Below are 21,426 nucleotides of genomic sequence, written 5' to 3' on the forward strand. Positions count from 1 at the left end.
ATTCTTAAATTTCTTTTCAAGGCTCTCGGGCTCAAGGACAGATGTGCTGCCGCTCGTAGTGCAGCCCACACTAATGCGGAGGTGAGGAGGTTGAAACAACAAGAAAGTGTGTTTCTTCACTATCGGCTTACTGTCTATTCACACTTGCCGGCACGGAACGTCGAAGCGTCAACAATACATTTCAAATGGTGGCACTCACTCAGGCAGTGAACGGCACAGACCAGCATGTCAAAGACAAGATTTCTCGGAAAGACGGTTTTGGCGTTGGCGTCCATCAGGAATGGTGTCTTCGTCTGCCATCATCGGAACTTAACCTGTTCTGTCTGCATCACTCGTATTATATCTGTGAATATTGGGATTTTGTGTCTTCTTCGTCTTTATTTTACTGTTTTCTCTGTTTCCGTGATACACTGCAAAACTTCTATGAGGACACAGATATTTGTCCTAGGAATGTGCACAAAGAGACCAGATTCATGAAGCGAAAAATGATTTAGGTTTTAGAATACCTGGGCAAAGAAGACGTCTACCCTTTTCCCAAACAATAAACAAATTGATGAAACAAGTTTCTTTGAGTAATTTTTCCAATAACAGCGAAAAGGCTCTGGTGAAGGAGCGAATTATAATTGCTTGCTTTGGCGTTATTTGGTGATTAGAAGGGAAACAAAACAAAGTCGATAAGGTAAAAAGGCTATATGTATTGCCTTCTAAATATTGTCTGATGTACTTATATGCGCATACTTGTCTAGCAAATAAATACAGATGACTCGAAATGTTTGGACGACACTTTTACTATTGTTCCACTGTCTGCAGTTTATCATTCACACTTCGTCAAGCACATTTATCATAAATTTTCCTTTAGCCATTAATGTACTTTAACACTGTTAGCGACTTAATTCCGGTAAGGCGTTTCGACTTTTCCTGTCGGATATGGTGTGCCATAAACTCACTTTCACCGCTCGGTAAGCGATGTGACGTGCAGCCTAGTGTGAGGACGCCGAAATATGAGGGTAATGTCGCTTCTGTTCCGTTCCGTGTGAATCGCTCTTTACTCGGCAGATGATTGAAAGGCACGTGGCCGAAATATCGGTAGCAGTATTGGAGTTATTAGTGTTGCACGTCGGAAACATAACGCACTGTCAACACCTGTAGATGTACATCATTTACTTGTGTTTAATCTCCCAGTTGACCGTCGCTTCTGTTAGTTAAGAGGACGTTCCACACATCCCCCTGTGTTCTCGACAGAGGTGATCGAAAAGAGAGGCTTACATAGGAAAGATGAGTTTGCAGCGGCAGAGTGCCTGAGCGGATTTGGTGTAGCACGGAATTGGGCCGGTTTGTAGTGTGTGAGGCCGGGCGCCCCCGCCTGCCGCCTAGGCGTCGCGCGGGACGGGCTGGTGGCGGCGGCGCGGCGTGGGCAGCGGCGACTTGGTGCGCGGGGGCGACGCCTCCCCCGAGGCGGGGGCGGGCGCGGGCGCGGCGACGCCGTTGCGGAGCGGCGGCTGCGGCTTGGGCCCGCGGCCCGGGGGGCTGCCGGGCGGCGCGAAAGTCTTGAGCTGCGGGGGGCCGCCGGCCGCGGCCAGCGGCGGCAGCACGCGGAAGTAGATCTTGCTGTTGAGCTCCTGCGCCGAGGACTGCCGCGGCGGCGGCTGCGGCGACTCCCTGCGTCCGCCGCCGTCCAGGCTCCTCCTGGGGGAGGGGGACGCCCTCTCCCTCTCCCCCCTAACCGCCGGGCTAGGCCCGTTCGCCGCCTGCTCTGCCTCGCTCGACTCTTCAGCCTGCGGTTTGTCCCTCAGGTCTTCTTCACTTATGTGCAGCACCGGCAGAGCATTCGAGAGTTTCGACACTTCAGACTCCTTCTCGTCCGCCAAATCAGACTCCGTTATCTGCAGGACCGGTAAATCGCCCTTGTAATGCTTAGTCAGGTAGTCTTCGCGAAAGCTCGCTAGCGCCGATTTGGGGGATTCCAGTTCACCATCTTCCGTGGCACCGTCCACTAACGGCTCCTTTGCGTCCGTCTCCGTCGCTGGAACATCGCTCACAGTCACATCTGCTCGTTCGGGAGCAGTCGCGGTCTCCAGTTTTACCTCCACTTCTACGGTCGGGTTTCCCATTTCTAGAGCTGTCACTGGTCGGTTTTGCCCTATTTCGTCCTCCACGTCACGCTTCGTTTCTTGCGAGACTTCCGTTGCGTCAGTTGACGTTGCGGTGGGTTCCTTATATTCGCGGATGGTCAGCGTCAACACTTGTGGCGTATTTGCCGCTGGAGCTTCCTCAGACACTAGTTTATCTGAGGGCGACTCTGGCGAGGAAGCAGCCTCGCCTTCTGCTGTACTCAGCTGCACAGTGTCGCTATTCCCCAATTTCTCTTCCGAAAGTTCTGTGACTTTTTCTTCTGTAAGTTCCACTGCTTCTGAAGGTGCAGGTGGTTCCGTCCCTTCAGCTGCCACCGCCGCATCACTGCTGGGATGGTCTTCAGAGGTGTTTTCAGTCGGTGGCTGGATGGCCTCATCTTGAGCTCCACCCTGCCTAGAAGCGTCAGCCGCCACCGACTCAGCGTCATCCACGGCCATGTCTTCACCCTCGGCCAGCGGGGCGACAGCCTCCGCCCGCTGCTGCTCCCGGTCGGCCGGTCCCGCTGCAGAGACAGGGGACCTCGAGTCGTCCGCCACTGCTGCGGGGGTTCCACTACCTTCGGCTCCAGCCGTCTCCTCCACTGCTGCCTGCTGCGTCAGGGCGACTTCCGTCACCGGAGACTCTTCTGGGCTGCTCGGTGGAGGTGTAGGTGCGGCCACGGTCACCACCACTGTCGTGGTTTCTGTCACCTCTCCCGACGTCGGGGCAACCACCGCCACGCCCACTTCAGCCTGCTCCCCTGCGTTTTTCGTATCGCTTGTCTCCTGAAACAAAAATAAAGACCTACGTTAGGTTCAACTGCCGATATTCCCGAACAACTTCTCCAAGAAATACAAATTTATTCCCGGAAGTGCAACCTCACTCCCCCCCCCCCCCCCCCTCGAATGATCAAATAGAACTACTCTCAGATTTCTTTTTGGAGAAATTCCGAATGCGAGTCCAGTGTGCGAACCATTACACCAATATTTTTCGGATAACAAAAAAATTTGCGTAATGGTTAGCACACTGGACTCGCATTCGGAATTCCTCCGAAAAATATTGGACCATCTACCAACTACCCGCCTAAAATCCAGGAAACCTATATGGGAAGACGAAGTCCTCAAATTCCCAGAAAGGTACGACATAGCAAGGGAATGGATACTGGTCGCTGAATAATCACCATCCTCTCATCACTGATTTTGATCCTTCGATACCGGTAGAAGGAATGCAAATGCCCAGAAGAACTTGGTGCAGACTTAATCGTGTGAGGACTAACCACGGCAGGTGTAAGGCCATTCTCCACAAATGGAAAGTCACTGATGACCCACGATGCGACTGTGGTGCAGAAGAACAAACACCTGATCTTCGAATGTCCTGCGAGGAGGTTTGAAGGAGAATGGAGGGATATCATGAATGCTACTGCACGTGCTGTTCAGTGGGTGACCTGTTTAGATGTGGACTTATAATAGCTGCAGCGGCTGTCTCCCTAATCTTTCGCATATTGTTGTTTGCAATCAATCATTTAATAATATATTAGTAACTCGTTTATTATATTAATTAATAGTTTGTGTGCAGTTTTACTCTGTAGATGCCACACGCTAAATAAATAAATAAACCATTACGCCACCTCAACCGATCTGTGAAACACAGGCTGAATTACTTTGAAGAGTGGTTAATATCTGTTACAAACTAATGGTTAAGTGCGAAGAATCAGTCCATAAAGCATTTGTATCCAGTGTTAATCTTGCAGTTATTGCAGTGTATTTTAACGTTTTTAGTTCAAATTCCAACCGTTTCCACGCCCACAGTCAGTAACCTATTGTCATGTTTGAAACTACTGAATAAGCAATGGGTATGTGACAACTGCTTGACAGCGTTCCTCGGATATATTCTCACGTTTTAGTGACACACACACACACATACACACACACACACACACACACACACACACACACACACACACACACACACACACACACACACGTTATTGTATTTTAAACACAATGTAAGTCTCTTAAAAGACAGCCATACAACATGTAAATACGACAACATGTGTGGAGAACTGTTAAGTGACGTCTCTGAATTTATAATATCTCTGCTTTTGTAATGGAAGATGTTTTGTAACTTCTGTGATATAGAAGTTCCGTGTAAATAAACTTGTATGTTACTGGGAGTTAAAAGCACTTCGTTTCTCACACATTTTCTGGGGCCGAAAGCTGGTAAAATTCGACACAGACGGAAACTTTGGGAATTCGTGGGACGTCTACGATACTTCGAGAGAACTCACATACCGATTTCTAACGACTAAACGGCGGAATTTCATCACGCGTAACATACAACGCACACTCTCAGGTATGTCATCTACGCATTACAATCTTCAGCTACTGTAACGTATCAGGGGTCAACAGAAGCGTCCGATCTTACCCGTCGGCTTTGACCCGTGACGTAAGCGTGTTGTGGTGTGTGACGTCATTACGGCGCGGAGTTTGATTTGCGATTGTGGCGTGTTTGTAGATGTCTTGTTTTTGTTTGTCGTGCTCTCTGGTGGTGTGTTCATGGTTTTCGTTTGTTTCGTTTGTTTCGTGTGGTGGGGTCAGTTTTCTGTTGCTCAGGTGTTGGATTTGAAGCGGAATTTCTATTAGTGAGTTAATGGTTAATTTAATGCTCATTGCTGTACGTCGGGTGAGTTTGTTATTGAGTGTATTTGGTTGTGGTTTGACCCGTGACGTAAGGGACCTACACATTGATCTGTAGCGTAGCCCTGAATACGAGGTTAGGTTGGGAGTTTTTTTTTGGAATGCGGCCGCGGCAGCGGCCGCCTATGATTCGAAAATATTGATTTGACACTAATGAAGCCTGTGGGGGGATGGGGGGGCACTGCAGACTCCCCTCACCGCATAACGACACATGATGATCAAATTTTGAAAAAAAATGAAAAATTTTTTCCGTACTTGCTAAACTGCATAAGTGCCGATGTATGTAGGTGTAAGGGAAGCTTTCGTTTCTTAGTTTTCTATTGGGGGATGTGATCGGTAGGTTCTGTTGAGCTATATAGGTTAAGGGAAGTGTCCGATTATGGATAGGAATGTGTTTTTTGGTATTTGGTCAGTTTTGTGATGTTGATTTATTTCGTTGTTTTGCGTGGTTTTGAATGGCGGTCGGTGGCTACATTTCTGTATATTTAGTTTCTCCGCACCCAAAAACCCCTAATTTCCCACGCTTGTCCCGTTACAGTCATTAGGCTTTTTGTGAAACTTGTGTATTTCAGTGTTTACAATACGTATGCGATGTTTTTATATCCGCCATATTGGAATTGTTTATAGTCGTTTCCGCGGTATTTGTGACGTCATGGGTCAAAGCCGACGGGTAAGATCGGACGCTTCTGTATTTCCCGTATCAGCTTATTGCACGTGTACTAGCTGTTGGGGTAATATTTGAGTAGAAGGTAGAAGAATAATTTGATCACGTAACAAGCGCACAGCTGACCTCGAGCGAGAAAGTTTACCGTTTACGCTTGTCAAGTGCTGCTACCTGTTAGCGAAGCTACAATTACGACCAAACGTGAGCCAAAACATTGAACTAGCCAACCACCTTCCTTGTTAAGTTGAAACGTAAAAAATACTGAAGTAACAAACTGTCTTTCTTGAAACGTGAACTACGAACGCAGCGATTCAACGTCAAACGCCTCATTAACCAAATAAATTCGTTTGACGAGTTCACGCTAAATACTGAGATAGGATAGGTTCGCAGTCGATTGTAGGGAACTTTAGCTAGTGCTATCCAGGAATACAAATCCGAAGTCTTAGCGTGTGAAAACTATACAAACTCTGTGAAGCAGGCGATCCTGACGGCAAAATAGAGTACTGAAGGCACACTTTCAGACATCACAGCCAACACGACGATTTTTGGGGCTTCTGCACAGTCGTGGCTTGTGGCAGTCCTGCCACCAATTAAATTAGAGTCATTTTCTAGTGACACAGAGCACTGGACTCGTTTCTGGGAACAGTTCGAATCCTTTATCGATGCAGATCCGAAATTGCCAACTGTCAACGAACTTTAGGAGAACCCAAGAGTTGGATAAAATGTATCCCCGTAACTGCAGCTGCTGATGAACAAACCTAGGAAATTTTATGAAGAGTTAGTTCCTTGTTCCATCGATCAAATTCACGAACATGTCAGCGGAACGTAGGACACTTATAGCTGGCTATTTACAGTTTTTTAATAACCACTTATCTCTAATCAAGAGTTTCTCTATGGTATGGAAGGAGTTGTTAAGAAGAAACATTTTTAATCTACATTTTGAAACACCGAAACTATTTATCACATATTTTATGTCCATGGGAAGATTGACAACGAGTTTTATAGGTATAAATTTCACCCCTTTCTGTGCCAAATTCAGGCTCTTAATGGGTAACACACATCATTTGTCCTTCTATTGTTGCACTTAAAAATATCTCGGTTACTTTCAAACTTGAATGGGTTGTTGATAAAAATTCTTAAGTGAATAAATGTACTCTGAGTCTGTGGTTAATGTTACCAGCTGCTTAAAAGAGATACATGCAAAATGTGTATGTGTGAGCTCCACACACAATTCTGATTACTTTCTTTTGCGCAATGAATACTTTTGCTTAAGTGAAGATTTACACCGGAATATTATTCCAGAATATCAGTGAATGAAAATATGCAAAACATGTTAACTTATTATATCATAGCAATTATTCTTATGACAAAAGTAGCTACATCTAACCGTTTTCGGAAGTCTACTATTTGGTTTCTCCAATATAAGTTTTCATCAATATGCACACCTAAGAAATTACAGTTTTCTACCCTGTTTTATAACGTTTTGTTGGCACACTACGTTAGTAGGAAGCGGGATATTTTAGACAATAGAAAACTGAATGAATTCATTTTTTTCAAAGTTTAACGCTAGCCCGCTTGTGCAAAATTGTTCAGTAACATTAATTAAAAAAATCATTTACTGTTTTCTCTGTTGCTGCTTCTTTGGTGGGTTTCACAACAATGCTTGTATCATCTGCAAACAGGACTAACTATGCTTACTGATTCAAATAAAATGGCAGATCATTAACATAAAGCTAGAACAGTAACAGACTAATGATCGAACCCTCTGCTACACCCACTATAATTTCCCAGATGACGTGGCGTCCCTCTTCAACTACTCGAACAACCTAGGGTAACTTTCTACATTCAAATTATTAAAGAAAACCAGGCATTATCTGAACTACGTACTCCATAAAATTTTAACTTATCTAATAGAATATTATGACTGACATAATCAAATGCCTTTGATAAGTCGCAGGAGATCCTATTACGTGATATCTTACCATTTCAAGATTTTGCTATGTGCAAAGTAAATGTATAAATACCTGAGTCATTAGAATGGCCCTTTTGAAATCCAAACTGTGATTGGCTAAGTGTCCCATTGCTTCACATGCAGTAACTTACCGTCTCAAAAATTTTCGAGAAATATGTAAGAAGTGACACTGGGCGGTAGTTACTGACATCTGTGCAGCCATACTTTCTATACACAGGCCTAAGAATGGCATATTTCAATTCTACCGGGAAAGCAGCCAGAAGTGATTAAGAAAATTACGTATTACAGGTTTACAACTTTTTAGTGTATTGTTGGAGATATTATCCACCCCACACGAGCTTTTACTTTTTAGACTCATGATGATTAGCGTTATTTCAAATGATCATATGTGCTCAATTTTTATTCACTAAATGTCCTCTGCACTGGTTCTTCAGTGCTCTGTTTTTCTTTCTCCTCTGAATTATTTGGACCAGTTTTCTCATGTATTTTTAAAAAGTAATTATTAAAGATACCTGCTACACAAAAACTCTTTTAAAATAATCCATTTCTCTTCACCAGAAATAATGACACTTTCTATGCCTTCTCTCCCTGACTCTCTTTCAATAATATTCCATATTGATTTGCTGTTATTATCTGATCTGTCAATTTCAGACAATCTGTGCATACTCCTGGATTTTTTTTACAACTTTCCTTACTATGTTATAGCACTGTTTATAGTAGAAAAGTATTTCTGGGTCGTTACTTGTTATGGCTACCTTGTACATGTATTTTTTTCTTGGTAAAGTGAGATTGATACCTTTAATGATCCAATGTTTCATCAACGACTTGAAATTATTACATTTAACTCAGTTTTTAGGAAAACTACTTTCAAACACGAATACGAACTCATTAAGAAGAATGTTGAATTTTAGAGTTCGCATTAGGCTCGTTGTAAACAACACCCCTCAACATTCTTTAAGCTTTCTTAAAATCTTCCACAGGTTTGTCATTAATCAGGCTCACTGCTTTCTTAGAGTGACGCCCCGTAAGGTCTCTGGTGGAACAGGACGATTGCAAACCGCTCGTTTTAGCATGGCCCCTGCATTCCCAGTGCAGTTTAGATTTGGAGAAAACTGAGGCCATTGCATCCATCTGATTTCTATGCTCCACTAGGGACGTACTCACCAGATTGTGACGATGATGGCGCGCTTTGTCGCCCATCAGTGTGAATCCCGCTACAATATGTTCACCAAACAGAGCCGCAATGCGTGCATGGCTGTCGTCCGGGGTACTTCACAACAGTCATCCTCCCGCGTATTGGCGAAAAGGGTGTCCTGCGGCCATACACGATTTCACTCCAAAATGTGACTGAACTGCCTTGATAAGAGTGACGGTTTTCGATACAGTTAAGGTGTAAAAGTTGTCCTCGTTGCCTCCAAACAAGGATATCATTATTGTGAGGATGGTGACTTATACGGATCTAATCAGAAAAGAGCGTTGTGTCCCAATGCTGCCCAGTCCACAAAGAATGGTTTCGTGCCCGTGCGACACGAGTGCCTCTCCGAACCCGATTTAGGAGAGGAGCCTTGAGAGGTCTTCCGGCACATAATCCCTGTTCATGGTGCCTATTTCCTATCGTTAGCGTTGACACCTGCACTGCCGTAGCTGTTTGGAACTGCCACAGCAGACGTGTAGTACTGTGCTGACGGCTCATGTTTACTGTTATACGCAGATACCGTTCCTGCACAGCCGTTGCTTTTCTTCTGCGGCCACTTCTGTGCGATCCTCAGCTTATCCTGTCGCCAGAAACTTATTTCACATTCTGGAGGCAACGCTGTGACTCACAACGACATAAGCTGGGGCCTCGACCTGTCTCACTCCATGCTCCATTAGAGTGGCTATACGGAGCCTCTGATCGGCGTACATTAGTGTTGTCCGAACCATCCTGAGGCAATACAACTTCCGTATGGACGTACAGTACAAGTGATATGGTTTCACAGACTGCACATACTGTCCCGTCAATGAAGAACATTGAATGTTTCCGCTACAAAGCCATTGTATTGATATTATAACTTATTTCTGGATCAAAATGTGCCATATTAAAGTTTTAGCAATATGCAACATTTATTTTGACCACTGTATTTTCTGCCACTACACTACATTTATGTATATGGCTTTTTCAAGATTTTAAACATGGCTGCAACAGCAACTGTTGAAATTCTTCACGATAAAGGATGACAGCCAAAAACAGTTGCAGGATAAAAATTTATTAAAATTCTTGAACAAGGTTTCGGTACATATAAATATACCTTCATCAGAAGTAAAAAATCCTGAACAGGAAGACACTTTCATTAGAAAAGCCTTAGCATCGGAAGTGAGAAACACAAAAGCTTTAGTAATAGTGAAATTACCAAAGTAATACAGGGATAAAATCTTTAGTTACTTACTAAAATTACATCATGCAATGGAGATTAATAAAACAATTGTGTCAAAGGCGTCGTCAATAATTAAGACATCTTCTCCATTTCTACAACATGACTATAGGCACAGAGTCAAAGCGAACAGTTCAGCACCATTACTTCGCCTATGAACTATCGAGACAAGAGTGTGAAAGCACTAGGGCAAATGGTTTCGCCGAGAGAGGGCACTTGTATGTGCCAGACACTCACACATATTAAAATCCATGAATACATACATAAACGCATCAAAAATTATTAAAAGTTGTGTTAATTCAAACTTTCTGTCTTAACAAATAAAACATATCAGACCATTAAAAACATTTATGTAAAATATAAAATATAGAAACAGTTTACCTGTGTCCTAGTGTCGAACAGATAAAGCTTGCGCTATGGAACATCTAACGAGAGAGGGCACTAGTGTAATGCGCGAGAATCAAACCCCTCCTTGCCTTAATATAATATAGTCTGGCTGGCTAGAAGTTAGTTTTCTTGCTTGTTGATGCTGATGAAATGCGCTTTTCTTGTCTTGTTGGGATTTTACGTATCTATTTTTGATGTTTGTTGTTTGTGATTTTCGATGTGTGTGTGTGGTTAATCGACTAGTATGTTTTTATTCACAACGACAGATGGTTTCGTTTTATTATAACATTTTGGTTGTTTTCGCTAGTATGTATTTCACCGCCTACTTTACGCGAGATTCTCGCGCATTACACTAGTGCCCTCTCTCGTTAGATGTTCCATAGCGCAAGCTTTATCTGTTCGACACTAGGACACAGGTAAACTGTTTCTATATTTTATATTTTACATAAATGTTTTTAATGGTCTGATATGTTTTATTTGTTAAGACAGAAAGTTTGAATTAACACAACTTTTAATAATTTTTGATGCGTTTATGTATGTATTCATGGATTTTAATATGCGTGAGTGTCTGGCACATACAAGTGCCCTCTCTCGGCGAAACCATTTGCCCTAGTGCTTTCACACTCTTGTCTCGATAGTTCATAGGCGAAGTAATGGTGCTGAACTGTTCGCTTTGACTCTGTGCCTATAGTCATGTTGTAGAAATGGAGAAGATGTCTTAATTATTGACGACGCCTTTGACACAATTGTTTTATTAATCTCCATTGCATGATGTAATTTTAGTAAGTAACTAAAGATTTTATGCCTGTATTACTTTGGTAATTTCACTATTACTTAAGCTTTTGTGTTTCTCACTTCCGATGCTAAGGCTTTTCTAATGAAAGTGTCTTCCTGTTCAGGATTTTTACTTCTGATGAAGGTATATTTATATGTACCGAAACCTTGTTCAAGAATTTTAATAAATTTTTATCCTGCAACTGTTTTTGGCTGTCATCCTTTATCGTGAAGTATATGGCTTTGTTCAAATCATTTATGATCAGTGTTCTATGACTGCGAGCGGAATGCAGTGTGATTGTGCTGACACGAAAATAAAAGTGAATATGTTTCTGTTCTTTTCGTCTTAGTGCTGCTTTCATTCCATTTGTGTGCCGTTGCTATATTGTAAGTAAATGGGAGTTGTGAATCAACGCTGCAAAGAACTTTGCTCATTTAAATTATTTTTATCAGAAGTGTTTTACAAAAGTGGTTCGCTTTGTTTTTGTATGTTTTTTTGGATGCAGCAATCTTTTGGAGCAGATAATTCTATTCAGTTTTTGTATCTTGGTGTGTGGTTACGTAATTGTAAAAGTTAGGGACATAACAAGTTCAGATATTAGCTTGTTTGCATTCTATACTTAATTTTTTGGGTGAGAAATTGAAGCAAACGTGTGTCGCCGCACTGGAATAACTGTAATTTTCGACACGTAAGTAGGGGCAATAGCTCAGGATATTCAATTATTACTCAGTTCAGTGTTGTTTCAAAACGGTCATTCTTTTATTACGTTCTGCACGCTGCAATAGCAATTTCAGAATTAATTCATATAATACTTTAAACGTTTACTATCCAAAGGACCCGCAGCGTATAGAATATCTGTTAGAGACTTTCTGTAACAAAATCCAGATTGCTGCTATGCTAGTTTTATAATGTCTACATTTCGTCTAGCTTGCCATCTTCAGATCATCTGCGAAAGTTACATAACTTTTTATTTATTTTAATGTTGGTTAATCATATTTTCGGATATACAGATTACGTACTTAGTCTATATATCATCAGTGGTCGATGTCTCTCCGTATCGTATACAACGTGGCGTAGGTTTACGACTCTTACTCTACAAGCTCTTCTGTGGTTTACTCCTGCTGCTAATGGCCCTTTTTTTGTAGTTTTTATGATATGAGGTTTTATCGTCAGAAGTGACAGATGGCTAGTGGTGACAGTTGGCCACACATACAGCCCGAAATGATAAACTTCAACACACCACAGCAACTTTAACCATATGGCATCTTTGGTCAGCTGCCGCAACTCTTAATCTGCCAAATCTGACGACAAAACGTCCAATTACACAAATTACAAGAAAGGACCATTAACAACCGAAAGCGGACCACAAAACACCTTATAGCTTACGAGTCCTAAACCTACACCCCACGTTGTAATACAAAACAGAGTGGCAATGACAAGTGGTGACATATGGGCGTTTAAGTGCCAAATTTTTATATCCGAAAATATGATTAAACAACATTATAATAAAAAGCTTATGTAACTTTCGAAGATGGTCTAAAATTGCAATCTAACCGAAACAGCTCCATCACAATAAACAGATCATTAAACTGCTATAGCAACAATCTCGATTTTACTTTATAGTTAGTTCGAGAGCTGTTCTGCTACAAGCTGTTCCATACCGCACCTGGCCACACATGTTTATATTTTCCGTGGTTTCCCTAAATGCTTTAGGCAAATGCCAGGATGGTATCTTTTTAAAGGACACGACTGATTACTTCCACTATTCTTTCTCATTCCGAGCTTGTTAACCGTCTCTCTCATCGACTGGACGTTAAACTCTAACCTTTCTTTTCCAGTCTGTTAGAACAATGTGGGGAACTGATGTTATCGAAGATGTTTGCATAAGGACCTGCGTTCACTTTACAGTCGCCCATTAATTCAGGACCAAAACCGGGCCCGACTCCGACAGCTGTGGCGACAATGAGATTCGGGGTATACGGTGAGGCACATTCACGGTAAATGGAAATGTCGTGTGGCTAGGGCCTCCCGTCGGGTAGACCGTTCGCCTGGTGCAGGTCTTTCGATTTGACGCCACTTCGGCGACCTGCGCGTCGATGGGGATGAAATGATGATGATTAGGACAACACAACACCCAGTCCCTGAGCGGAGAAAATTTCCGACCCAGTCGGGAATCGAACCCGGGCCCTTAGGATTGATGATGCCTTGCGCGAAGCACCGGACTAGTTACACAGGCCTACGACATGATTACCTTCTGTATAAGCCGGAATTTTCATATCTTCCCGTCATGGACACTTCACGAAATGCATGTGAGAGGACGTAACACGCTGCCCGACACTTTTTAAATGTTTCCTACACATACTCCAGGGCACATGCATCCAGTCTGCCGAAAATTTAATTTCAGTTCCTACTTATCATATTCTTCTACTGATTTTCTTGGCATAAAACGTATCATCCTCTCCACTGACCACCACTACCTGACCATCTGCGAAGAACAATGTGTATAAACACTTATCCTTTGATATCTCAATGATAGAACACTTGCCCAAAAAAGACAAAGATACCGAGTTCGAGTCTGGGTCCGGCACACAGTTTTAATCTGCCAGGAAGTTACACTAACTGTTATTTATCAAACATAACAAGACTACAGTATAAAAAACTGAAGTGTGTATTAATCTGATGTAAACACAAAACTAAAGTCTAATACGGTACTTCCCTATTTAAACAGTTTAAGGGTCAAAGTGTTGAATGGTTCAAATGGCTCTGAGCACTATGGGCCTTAACATCTGAGGTCATCAGTCTCCTAGAACTTACAAGGGAACCTCCCCATCGCACCCCCCTCAGATTTAGTTATAAGTTGGCACAGGGATAGGCCTTGAAAAACTGAACCCAGATCAATCGAGAAAACAGGAAGAAGTTGTGTGGAACTATGAAAAAAATAAGCAAAATATACAAACTGAGTAGTCCATGCGCAAGGTATGCAATATCAAGGAGAGTGTTAGCTTACGAGCGCCGTGGTCCCGTGGTTAGCGTGAGCAGCTGTGGGACGACAGGTCCTTGGTTCAAATCTTCTCTCGGGTGAAAATTTTAATTTTTTTATTTTCATATAATTATCAAAGTTCAGGCACTCACACATAATCAACTTCGCTCTCCAAAGTTCCAGGACATGTTCAGATTTGCTTGGACATATGCAGAATTTGACGGTCTACACACGGAAAAATTTGAAACCGTTAAAAAGATATGTTTTGACAGAGCACAGGGAAAACTGTACGGCTGTGAAGCTGTTGCATTCATTTCTTGCAGTTTATGTGACAAACGTTTATGTTTTCATCACTTTTTTGGGAGTGATTATCACATCCACAAGAAAACCTAAATCGGGCAAGGTAGAAGAATCTTTTTACCCATTCGCTAAGTGTACAAGTTAGGTGGGTCGACAACATATCCCTGTCATGTGACGCACATGCCGTCACCAGTATCGTAAAGAATATATCAGACGTGTTTTCCTGTGGAGGAATCGGTTGACCTAGGACCTTGCGATCAAATGTTTTCGGTCCCCATTGGAGAGGCACGTCCTTTCGTCTACTAACCGCACGGTTTTGCGGTGCGGTCGCAAAACACAGACACTAAACTTATTACAGTGAACAGAGACGTCAATGAATGAACGGACAGATCGTAACTTTGCGAAATTGTTCCTCACTCTAACCACGAGACCACGGCGCTCATTAGCTATCATTGTCCTTTATGTTGCTTATCTTACACATGGACTACTCAGTTTGTATATTTTGCTTATTTTTTCATAGTTCCACACAACTTCTTCCTGTTTTCTCGATTGATCTGTGTTCAGTTTTTCAAGGCCTATCCACTGTGTCAATTTATAATTAAATCTGAGGGGGGTGCGATGGGGAGGTTCCCTTGTTAGAACTACTTAAACATAACTAACCTAAGGACATTACACACATCCGTGCCCGAGGCAGGATTTGAACCTGGGACCGTAGCGGTCGCGCGGTTCCAGACTGAAGCGCTTAGAACCGCTCGGCCACACCGGCCGGCACTTTTTTAGTCTCGAATGTAATGGAATGTAATCCACCTTCTGGAACATCGCAGAAACGTTAACTTGTTTTTGGTTTGAGCCCTTTTTTTAAAAAAAATAAAAGTTAGTGTTATGATGTGCAAATTCAAAACTTCTGAAGCGTTGTATTGTTGGCTACTCTAAGAGAATTTTACGAAGGAGCCTCAGCTTAAGAGATGTGAGTTGTGGACGTGTCTTCTTCGTCAACCTCCGTTTTTGGTGCCTCGTGTGGGTTGAAAACTCTTCGCAATATCATATCGTCAGTCAACTCCTCTTCAACAGCTAAATTTCTGACTGTATCGATCCATTCGTCAACTTCTGCTGCTAAAAACGCACTCAATTCATTAGCCGATACAGGATTTACCATTTGCATCGCTTTCCATCTCGGCTACTTCGTCCAGTGTAGGGCATATTTTTCTCCAGGTCCTACGAAAAGCTTAGCAGCTTTTGCTCAAACATTCATCTGTACCTGCACTTGAAATTCTGTATGGGCCGTTGGTCCATGGGTTTAAATACTGATGTAAAATTGGCAGAAAGTAATGTGCGGAAAATATTATCTGACATAAGCTCTGATTCTGAATGGTGAGCTCTGAAATTGTCAAGGATGAGAACCGCGTTAGAATTCGTAAGTGGCTTGTTTTTCCCAAATTTTCTTTCATATCTGGAACGGAATGGTAAAAGAACCAGTCTTTGAACGACTCGACTTTCATCCAGGTATTAATCTGTGCACCGTACATAACAGGCATATTTGTCACAACTTTCAGGGGTCTAGGCTTTTGATATTTTCCAGTCACAAACAACGGCAGTTTATGATCACCTGAAGCATTCCCACATAATAAGGCAGTGACTCTATTCTTTATAAGTCCTTTGCGCTGGACTCCTCGGCCGCTAGAGTTGAATTTGGCAAACACCGCCATAACAGGTCAGTCCCATCAGCGCCAAACTAAAAATGTGGGAAAATTTCTATCGGATCTACCGCATTATCGAGTGCTAGATTATCGCGGTCTTACTGCATTTTGGTATAAGGGGTTGGGGTCTCCGGTGTTTCGCTACAGAGTAATTTCATGTCGTTTTTCTTTCTTAGCTCCTTTTATCTTCGTATGTGTGTTGCTCTGAATATACCTGCGCAGCAGTGCGAATGGCAAGTGCGTGCACTGTTGTTCTTGTTTGGAAATGAACTAAGTAGTTCCATTCACTGAAGGTACTTATACTGTTGACGACAGTAAATCTCTCTTCGCCCTCAAGCGTGCAATTCGCCCTTCTTGTTTGCTTGAAACGGATCAAAAATTACACAGACTATACCCATCCAGTATTTCGTAATGCGAGCACTTAGCGGCTTCCAACAAACTCGAAGTATAATTTCAAACCTATCCTAGACTTTTTATCGCTTACGTGCTTAAAGTCAGATATTTAAGACATAACTCTTGAAATAATCACACGTCGAAGGTGCGTTACATAAGGGAATTCATTTCTTTAGAGGCTGAGGGGTTTACTGGTGTACTTACATTCAAGAATTGAAAATTTTTGCTAGCCACATGAACGGAGCAATATTAATTGTAAAGCTGCATGAGAAGTAATACTAAATTGTAAAGAATCCTGTGACATTCTGATGTGTGCATCTATTTTCTTTGTAATCCCCTACATATTAAGTTACCAATACAGGATCAATATAGTCGAGGCTGCAGCAACCTTTTTCAAAGTAGCCCATTTTCTGCTTAATTAATATGTTAACTTACTTGGCGGATATACAGTCGGAACTTAACAAGACAGTGATGGTTTACTGTTGGTACAGAATACAGATAGTAAGAGTTGCTTGTCTTATGTTAATACACGACGGCGTGCCGAAAAGTAATGTCTACGAATTTTTTATGTGAATGCTTTGAAGGCTTTTGAAATTAAATAAACTTTATTAACATGTCATGTCTAAACATTTATTTCCCAATATAGTTACCCTGGCTACGAACCGCCTTCTCCTAACGAGAGACGAGTTTGTCGGTACCGTCACTGCAGAATGTCTGACTTTGTCGTCAGAGCGATAACATCACCTCTGCTTGCACCGCTTCAACACTATCAAAGTGCTTTCTCGAAGGTGTTCTTTAAGTTCCGGAAAAAGATGAAAAGAGGATGGGGCCAAGTCGCGAGTAAATGGAAAAAGATCGATTACAGTGAACCTAAGACCTCGGATTGTCAAAGATATCGCAGCGCTCGTGTGTGGTCTGGTATAAGCTGAAGGAGAGGCTGGACGAACTCTTCGAATTCATGTTTTCAGCTTTCTGAGAGGCACTCACTCGTACTGGGAGCAGAGGGTAGCAACTTGCTTGAGTGAAGCGAAGCGAAAACGTGGATCGAGTAGATGCACGGCATGTGATATGGAGAGTGAAATAAAAAATTCGGAGGCACATCTTTTCAGCAAGTCATCATACATCTTGATTCGATCCACATCCCTGCTGAGTGTTCTCCTTCTTGTTGAAACGTATGGAACACGAAAGAGGAATGAAGGAATGAGACAGTGCCGATATCTGTGACGGCTGAGACCTGGTGAAGGGGACAGGCGTGGCACAGGAGCGTGCATCGTGCCGGAAGCCAGCCATCGACTGCTGAAGATTAGCTGAACGGTTCTCTTACACGGCTTCCCGCGCTTATCGGCATCCACTGAATATCCCACCTCTCATCCTCGCTGTTTGGCGCCCACAATTCATCACACAGCAGTAAAATCGGTACTACAGTGATCACGTCTTACTAGGAGACGCTCGCCAGTGCATCGATGTAGGGCATTTGCCAAGAAGTCGCGTCACATTGCATCCCTTGACAGTGTACGGCTCAGTGACATTCAAAGAAAGGAAGGCTTGGCTTTGGCGTCCCCTTGACTACTGGGTCATCAGAGACGGAGCCCAAGCTGAGATTGCGAAAGACGTTGGGCTGTGTCATTTCCAGGAACCGTCCTTGGACTCCGTTAAGCAACTTAAGGAAACCATAGAAAATCCTAATCTGAATGGTCGGACTGGGATCTGAACCGCCGTCCTCTCGAATGTGGTCCAATATGTTACCATTGCGCCGTCTCGCTCGGTAAGTGCGGAGAGTGTGTTTGTTTACGTGTCCTCCCCCTTGTGTTGGGTGGGGGTGAGTGGACCTCTCAACTGCGGTTCCAGTGGGGTTCGTCAGTATTATTCTTCTGCTTCCTGTGCGAGAAAAATTGTTGTTGTCTCTCAGCAAGATTGGTCCTACAACGGCGCAACGAAAACTGACAAAGTCTACGTTGGAAAAAACCGTTATACAAAATGCTCATCTCGCTCGGGCTTAAAAATTGATTTCATTGATCCACATAACAATAGCCGTGTCAATTGTTGCAGCTGGATTGAAATTGAATATAAACAGTCACAACCGCAATAAACTTTTTTCTTTTTATATACGGTTACCGGTTTCAGCCTTTTTTAGACCATCTTCAGATCCACACCATGATGGTAGATGTTGGCCCTGAATGCAGCAGACGCTATATCTCCACGAAGCAGTTAGCGTCGTAGGTTCGAATCCCGCATCGGGCACGGGTGTGTGTGATGTCCTTAGGTTAGTTAGGTTTAAGTAGACCTCAGAAGTTAAGTCCCATGGTGCTCAGAGCCATTTGAACCATTTTTGTTGTCACCGAAAAATATAATAACATACTGACAATTTTTACGACAGTCTTTTGCCCTAGTGTTTGTTACCAAATGGTTCAAATGGCTCTGAGCACTATGGGACTCAACTGCTGTGGTCATAAGTCCCCTAGAACTTAGAACTACTTAAACCTAACTAACCTAAGGACATCACACACATCCATGCCCGAGGCAGGATTCGAACCTGCGACCGTAGCAGTCGTGCGGTTCCAGACTGTAGCGCCTTTAACCGCTCGGCCACTCCGGCCGGCCGTTTGTTACCAGTAATTCTTTTTTACACACAGTGATTTACACTGAACAGCAGTGAAACTCACCCACATATGCGCATTATACACATTTAAAAAATTATATGAAGTAGAAGCAGTTTTCAAACAAATATAATGATTTCAGTTTGAGTTTGAATTTTACACTCCTGGAAATGGAAAAAAGAACACATTGACACCGGTGTGTCAGACCCACCATACTTGCTCCGGACACTGCGAGAGGGCTGTACAAGCAATGATCACACGCACGGCACAGCGGACACACCAGGAACCGCGGTGTTGGCCGTCGAATGGCGCTAGCTGCGCAGCATTTGTGCACCGCCGCCGTCAGTGTCAGCCAGTTTGCCGTGGCATACGGAGCTCCATCGCAGTCTTTAACACTGGTAGCATGCCGCGACAGCGTGGACGTGAACCGTATGTGCAGTTGACGGACTTTGAGCGAGGGCGTATAGTGGGCATGCGGGAGGCCGGGTGGACGTACCGCCGAATTGCTCAACACGTGGGGCGTGAGGTCTCCACAGTACATCGATGTTGTCGCCAGTGGTCGGCGGAAGGTGCACGTGCCCGTCGACCTGGGACCGGACCGCAGCGACGCACGGATGCACGCCAAGACCGTAGGATCCTACGCAGTGCCGTAGGGGACCGCACCGCCACTTCCCAGCAAATTAGGGACACTGTTGCTCCTGGGGTATCGGCGAGGACCATTCGCAACCGTCTCCATGAAGCTGGGCTACGGTCCCGCACACCGTTAGGCCGTCTTCCGCTCACGCCCCAACATCGTGCAGCCCGCCTCCAGTGGTGTCGCGACAGGCGTGAATGGAGGGACGAATGGAGACGTGTCGTCTTCAGCGATGAGAGTCGCTTCTGCCTTGGTGCCAATGATGGTCGTATGCGTGTTTGGCGCCGTGCAGATGAGCGCCACCATCAGGACTGCATACGACCGAGGCACACAGGGCCAACACCCGGCATCATGGTGTGGGGAGCGATCTCCTACACTGGCCGTACACCACTGGTGATCGTCGAGGGGACACTGAATAGTGCACGGTACATCCAAACCGTCATCGAACCCATCGTTCTACCATTCCTAGACCGGCAAGGGAACTTGCTGTTCCAACAGGACAATGCACGTCCGCATGTATCCCGTGCCACCCAACGTGCTCTAGAAGGTGTAAGTCAACTACCCTGGCCAGCAAGAACTCCGGATCTGTCCCCCATTGAGCATGTTTGGGACTGGATGAAGCGTCGTCTCACGCGGTCTGCACGTCCAGCACGAACGCTGGTCCAACTGAGGCGCCAGGTGGAAATGGCATGGCAAGCCGTTCCACAGGACTACATCCAGCATCTCTACGATCGTCTCCATGGGAGAATAGCAGCCTGCATTGCTGCGAAAGGTGGATATACACCGTACTAGTGCCGACATTGTGCATGCTCTGTTGCCTGTGTCTATGTGCCTGTGGTTCTGTCAGTGTGATCATGTGATGTATCTGACCCCAGGAATGTGTCAATAAAGTTTCCCCTTCCTGGGACAATGAATTCACGGTGTTCTTATTTCAATTTCCAGGAGTGTATATTGTTATGTATTACATTTTTACTTATAATAAAGTCCAAATCGCAATAAATGGCAATTATTGCAACTATTTTCGATCATCTTGTCGTTAGACAATCGTCGATTTGAGAAAAATTGTTCTTTATGTCTTCACAAAGCTGTATCAGCTGTTCTCAACTTCCGACGTCACACAGAGAATTGCTGTGGAGCAGTGGACACAACCTCAAGACTAAAAAGTAAGATTTCTCTCATGTAGACGAATGATCGAAATCGGTTTTAAAATGTATTATTCCCTCATAGATATGAACATATAATACGATGTACCGAAGGCACATGAACGTGATTGTTGTTCGCAGCAATACCGTTCGGCAACAGGTACTTCGTTTGCCCTCCATCTGCCGCCACGCATGCGCAAACCTCTTCCCCTCCACGACTGCCTATCGCTCCGCCTCTACGCGCGGAAGCGTCGTCTTACGTGAAGTGGGCTACAGTCTTGGCTGCCTGTTACTGTGACAACATTTATGTGGAGTGTACTGCATCCGAATAAAGCATTGGGCCCTTCATATTTTCGTAAGAAAATGTAATCCTTTGCTACTACGCCGTCTCGTTCACACGTGATACACAGTTTTTTCCATCTTTTAAAACCAAATCCAACAGACAAACTAGTTTCCAAAATTGTGTAATTTAAAGTTTTCTCAGCGAATTAAATGTTCAAAGAGAGATCGGGATTTCAACCAGTCGTGGTAAACTTCATTTCACAATACTTCAAATGGACACCTGCCAGTCATCATCGAAGATGGCTGGCAGGTGTCCAGATGAAGTGTCGTGGAGTGAAGTTTATGAAGACCAGCTGCAATCCCGAAATCTCTTCGAACATCGCT

The 21,426-nt window shown here is 43.7% G+C and overlaps 1 protein-coding gene across 1 annotated transcript in view; it reads right to left on the reverse strand.

Moving 5' to 3' along the window:
- Positions 1–1,370: 1,370 nt before the first annotated feature.
- LOC126485013 (uncharacterized protein C6orf132 homolog) overlaps positions 1,371–21,426 on the reverse strand; it is a 370,852-nt gene continuing 350,796 nt past the window's right edge. The window contains exon 4 of the mRNA XM_050108618.1: positions 1,371–2,897. Coding sequence (XP_049964575.1) covers positions 1,371–2,897 — 1,527 coding nt within the window. The remainder of the gene's footprint in view (positions 2,898–21,426) is intronic.

The sequence above is a fragment of the Schistocerca serialis genome, chromosome 6 (assembly GCF_023864345.2).
Source record: "Schistocerca serialis cubense isolate TAMUIC-IGC-003099 chromosome 6, iqSchSeri2.2, whole genome shotgun sequence".
Taxonomy (NCBI): domain Eukaryota; kingdom Metazoa; phylum Arthropoda; class Insecta; order Orthoptera; family Acrididae; genus Schistocerca; species Schistocerca serialis.